We start from the raw sequence: 6,001 nt of genomic DNA on the forward strand, positions 1-6,001 counted from the left end.
ATAAAATACTTATATATAAATAATGTGTTATGATGATTATTATTATAAAGCTACTATAGACATGAGCTTCATAGAAAGTGTTACCATAAACATTTCTGAACTAAATTGTCTCAGGCATTCTGCCAGTGCATTGCAAGCCGGGCCTGAGAGATAGAGAGAGAGAGAGAGAGAGAGAGAGCTGTTTGTGACAGTGAAGCTACAGCTACCAGAGCAACCTGCCTATCATCCGAGAACAGGCCCGAAAACAAGCACCAAGACCTGTGTGACTGTATGAGAGCACACATAACAGCTAGTGTTATGTGTGTTTATAACAGAGCAGGAAGGAGGAAAGACGTCTCAGTCCAATACTCCTCCAATACTACTGCTGCAGACTCAGGAGCAGACACTTTCAGTTTATAATTGTAATGTTAGTGTCCCTCGTCCGACTAAGTATTGATAAGACGCTTAATACTTTCATATAAATCACAAATCTGGCCTTTTACATTTTATAGTACAGACACATTAGTGTTCAAGCCCATTTCAGATATGCACAAATTGCCTTACATGCTTTCCCAGGGCTACAACAGCAGCTTAGCATGTTGCACTTAGCCTAGCTTCTAGGCCGCAATTAAGCCCGGTTGATTATGAAGTTGTATTTCTCTGTAATTAGCAATTTATGGTGGCTTACAATTTAAAAAATGACATTCACAAAATTTGTTATAAAGTTGGATTGATCTGCTGAAATTATACAGAAATTGGTGAAAATGTAAACGGCTCAAAAATGTACTTCAGTTTTCTGGCTTGCAGACTTGCTGGAAGTTACGCTGCAACAACTCACTTTAATTTAGAAGCCTGCTAAGTAGAAATTAGACCGAAACTAGTTGAAAGTTAAGCTGGCATGATCAGCAGAAGTTGGTTGGAAATTACTTGCCAATTATCACCAAATTTTTAAAAAATTCTGGCTATGGTCCCAAATCAGGTTAAAAAATTACCAACATGTTGAGTTAGACAGTATATTATTGAGCCTTAAACGGCACTGTGTCAAAAACATTACAGTATTATTTTCACGTATGTAGTCATTTTTACTTTTGACTCATGTGGTGAGTGTATTTGTCATTGCAGGGACTCCATATCTCAGACTAATTAACTTTCTCCCAGGAGACCACAGTGGGTTAAACAGAAGTCTAGTGTATGATGGTGGCTTCTGTGTAAAGCACTCAGCTCTGCAGTGATTGGAGGAGGAGGGCTACTCTTCCTCCTCTGATTGGTCCAATTCGTCACCTCGTATTGCGGGCCTGCAGCCAATCACAACATCGCAAAGTTCTGCTGCGGAAGAAGGGATGCGAGGGAGATGGCTGAACTTAGATAGCCCTGTTTTAGGAAATATTTACACCATGGACGTTTTCCGGAGGAAGGACGGGTGCAGAGGACGGCTGCTCGTCCTTGCAGTAGTGTTCGGGTGGTGTTTAGGCTCTGTGCGCTGTTTCGGGCAGAGCCAAGACAGCGAGTTTACGTTTCTGTTGCAAGCCGGAAGATCCGAGTGCTTCTTTCAGACAACAGCAAAGAATGGTACGATGGAGGTCGAATATCAGGTAACTGTGTGTGCGGTCCAGCAGACATAACCACCTAGTGTCTTCACAGTCACATGTTATGTGTTAAATCAGCGGTACAGGATGGATTGCTGGTTAGTGGTAGCTAACTGTTTCCACCCGTTATTTCTGGTGCTAACCGACATGCTGGTTATGCATTTGCATAACTTACATGTCAAGATAAGCTGCGGCTGAAAGAAAATAACAGCTCATCTTGCTCCATTAACTTCATCTGGTAAGAGTTAACCTGACGCACTGAGACAACAATCTACTTTATTTACTACGCATTGAAGTAGCTCACGTCCAGAAACTGAAAAAGTGAAAATTTCCATAGCGTCAACTAACACTTTGTTTATGTTGCACCTTTTGTGTATGACTGCAATTATAGTGCTTCCCGCAAGAGATGTGCAGGAGGGTTTCACTTAGAAAGATCAATGATAAGAAAATACAACCCGGGAAATGAGAAAATGCACCACACATTGGGTACATCGTAAGTCTCTTAGTTGCATCCACGTTTCCCTCACTTGCTTATTGTCTTTGCTTTTGACCACAAAAGCCACATCTGGATCAGCTGTTTTTGGGCTTTAACAGCTGTAGAGACTTTTGATGGAGTTTGTGTAAAGTTATTACTGCCAGAGCAGCAGTGTTTTCTGCAGCCTGTTACCTGTTTAACAAACACCTACACATGAATAAAAACCTGCATTCTGCATTTTTACTGTGTACTGTGTCCTGCTCAGACACACATGAACCATTTCTACTGGCAATAGCATTATTTGGGTCTGTATTTGTTGAAAAAGTCACTTTGGCCTCAGGCAGCATCAAAAAATTATCTGTTGATGCTGCCTGAGGCCAAGGTGACATTTTCAAATAGCTAGTCCAAATACTACTCCAAAACCCAAAGAAATTCAAATTACTATAACTGAGGACTAAGAGACCAAGCAAATATTCACCTTAGAGACACTAGAACCAGCAAATTTGTGGCATTTTTGTCTTTAAAAGTGACTTAAACAGCTCTTCTCCAGTCATCAGAAATGTCACTTATTTACACAAGAACAGCTCTTTAACAGTTCTTCTAGTCAGCTGTGTGTTTGTTTAGTGGGAGAGGTTCAATCTAAGAGACGACAATGTGCTCTCTCTTGCCACGCACACATAATCACACTTGAAAATGTTTGGCTAGGGGCGTTCTGGTGGCCAAGTGGTTAAGACCATTAAACTGCAGTGTGACCTGTTGGGGAACCCCCCCTACATGTCTCTGTCAACCCATATTTCCTGTCTGTATCCCCACTGTTGCTATCTGATAAAGCCAAATTGTCAAAAACAAAAGAAGGAAAGGAAATGTTTACATTTGCAAGCCTGTCGCTCAGCGTGTGTATCTGTGCATGTACGTCCAGGTTATAGCAGGTGCTGGCATGGATGTAGACTTCACCATCATCTCTCCGGGGAACATCCACCTCATCAGTGAGTCTCGACGCTCTGACGGAGTACATGTGTAAGCGCTACCTCATAGCGACCTGAATCCTTGATCCTATCTCATATTACTCACCCAACTGTGTATTTATCTTTTGGCTTCATCTCCTGTTGTTCCAGGGTGGAGCCTACAGAGGAGGGAGACTATCAGATCTGCTTTGACAACAGCTTCAGTCGCTTCTCGGAAAAGATGGTGTTCTTTGAGATCATCATTGAGGGTCAAGGGGGAGATGTGGGGGGAGATGAAGAGTGGGCAGGTTTAGAGGAGCCTGATGGGAGTCTGCTGGAGTACAAGCTGGAAGACATCCGGGTGAGATGCAGCTTCTACTAACATTAAATGAATACATAAAAGGGAATGTATTATTCCACTTGATGTCATATTAGAGTCACATTTGAGAAAATCTTACATTTGACAATATTCTATATTTTACTTATTGACAACAAATCCCATCAAAAGACCAAAACCAACAATGAAATGATCCCATCAACAAGTATTGTCTGTATCTAAAGCCTGAAGTAACTTATCCCACTTCGCCGTAGACTCCTGTCGATCTCCAAAACCTATAAAAGACACAGCAATGAGCCACACGCTGTGACATTCTTCATTATAAACAACACACATACACTGCCCTGCTGCTATAAATACTCACTGGAGTGTAATAATGCACAGCTAAAAACTACAATGCACAGCTACATGAAATTATTTAACCTTTTTTTTTTTTAAAAAATATGAAACTATATATCGCTGACCCATTTTACTTTTGTCTTCACTAGGAACAAGTTGAGCTTAAGGCTGAGTGCCCCTGACAAGGTGGGGAAGTGGGTCCTGAAAGTGAGACTAATGCGCTGTTGCTATTGGTCTTTTCCCAAGATTTGCTGACAATATGGAAATTATAAAATTATGTCAGCTATATCCTTTAATCAGAAGACTCCTACTACTAACACTAGCTGGAAGTGTTATCTACTCTGTGAGTCAGACTAGCAAAAACCAAACCACAGTGATGGTTGAATGACACCATATTATGGTCTGCCAGCTGACATCAAACACAAAGTCTGAAACAGAAAAAAAAAAAAAGAACCGAGAATACGTGTGTTAGGTATACTCTGTCAAAAGTTCTAGGTACTTTTAAAGCTAAATGTCAATTTGGGACTAATTCAGAAAACATACTTGATCATCTTGCCCCTTTTGTCTCTTAGTCCCACTTCACTCTTTACAAATCTTTAAAACTTTGCTCTTAATACCCTCAGGAGTCCATGGAGTCTCTGCACAGACGTTTGGAGCGCAGCCGGCAGATGCAGACGGTGTTGCGGGCCTTCGAGGCACGGGACCGAAACCTTTTGGAGGACAACCTTTGGAAGGTCTCGTTCTGGTCCTGCGCCAGTGTTCTGGTGATGCTGTGCGTGGCCCTCACCCAGGTAAACGGCGCACCGACACACCACAGTAATTAATGTGCTATCTAGTTTGAGATAATCACATTTTACAAGCTCAAGAAGGACAGAGGATTAACTTCATATTACATTTTGTCATAAAGTTTGAGTCACAGAATCCAACAACATGTTATCTCTGTCTAATCCCTTCACTCACAGGTCTACACTGTCCGCAAACTGTTTGATGATAAGCGAAGAGTCTGCACATAGACGGATCGTTTTGCTGATACATGACAGACTGGGAAGGAAATCCCTCTCCAACACAAACTGTTCAACTGGTTACCCATTCATATTGTTCTTCATTATATTTCATTTGGTTTACATCAGGACGCAACATCTTTTTTTTTTTTACTTTTAAAATCTTGTTTGTGAGCAATATCATCTCTTCATGAAGGGTAACCAGATAAGGAAGAGATTGAGGAAGTTGGTCATTAGCTGTTATTTAGTGCCTTTAATGTCAAATCTTACCACAAACCAATGAGGAAATACAATTTAAAAGGCACTGTCTACATAAACGGAACAGTATTTGTTTTATATATGTATATATAACTGCTGTTATATGTTTCTGAAACTGCTCAGAGGTTTTGGGAATTTTCTGCTAAAGGTGAGGTTATCTTCCCTAAAGATAAAAGTTCAGCTATATGACATAACTCCAAAATTACCCACAGAGCTCCGACGTCTGCCAGTTTACAGGTGATAAGAATGTGCAATAGTGTTCTCGGCGTTAATAATCTTCCTGACAGTGTAACATCCTGCCATTGTCCAAATGTTTCATTAATTACATCCGTGTTGATGGTTAGCTTTTTTTTTTTTTTCAATGTGTTACTGATTTCTTTACACGTGCCAGTACAGTTTCCATGCTGATGTGTTGACATAAGAATGTAGGGGAAGAAAAGAGAGGTGATTTCTGGTATGTATGCCAATATCGTACATGTGTCAGTACTCTTACAGACAAATATGTAGCACGTCGTGCGTGTGTCAGTTCAAATATGAATCAGGATAACTCAGTGTGAATATACAGATAATGAGATGTGTGATTCTTCTTATTGATCAAATTTGCTTCTTTTTTTTTTTTTTATCTGACATGTTTATGTGACATTTTGATTCTCATCGATGAGTCACTGGTCCTAATAAATGGGTTTTTTACACAGTAAATGGATGTGAGTGAATAATTGAATTAATAAACACTATGAGCAGTAGGGCATACAAATGAGTAATTGTTTGAAATGTGTTATCTGTGATCACTTCTATGAGAAACATGCACGATTTACTCTGGGAAAATCAAAATATTAAGTTACTGATACAATAAATCAAAAGTCTACCACAGAATTTCTCAGATGCAGCTTTCTACTTTGCACTTTCATCTTTAATTAGCCAGAAAAATGATTGCGTTACTTCTTTTTTCTTTTTTTAACCTTTGGCACACTTTCAAACAACAAGGGAATGTGTTTTTGTTTTGATAATTTAGTCGTTTTCTCACATTTAAATATTTTTTTGTTGCGTAGCCCTGCTTGTCAGGAAGCATGCAAGACTGAGAA

The 6,001-nt window shown here is 40.0% G+C and overlaps 1 protein-coding gene across 1 annotated transcript; it reads left to right on the top strand.

Annotated features, from left to right (window-relative positions):
- Nucleotides 1-1,284: 1,284 nt before the first annotated feature.
- On the top strand, nt 1,285-5,674 carry tmed1b (transmembrane p24 trafficking protein 1b). Its single transcript, XM_067582606.1, has 5 exons — nt 1,285-1,571; nt 2,960-3,057; nt 3,156-3,345; nt 4,284-4,451; nt 4,623-5,674. Exons 1-5 carry the CDS (start codon nt 1,320-1,322, stop codon nt 4,671-4,673), a joined length of 759 nt encoding a protein of 252 aa, XP_067438707.1. The 5' UTR covers nt 1,285-1,319; the 3' UTR covers nt 4,674-5,674.
- Nucleotides 5,675-6,001: the final 327 nt, after the last annotated feature.

Source organism: Thunnus thynnus, chromosome 3 (assembly GCF_963924715.1).
Source record: "Thunnus thynnus chromosome 3, fThuThy2.1, whole genome shotgun sequence".
NCBI lineage: Eukaryota > Metazoa > Chordata > Actinopteri > Scombriformes > Scombridae > Thunnus > Thunnus thynnus.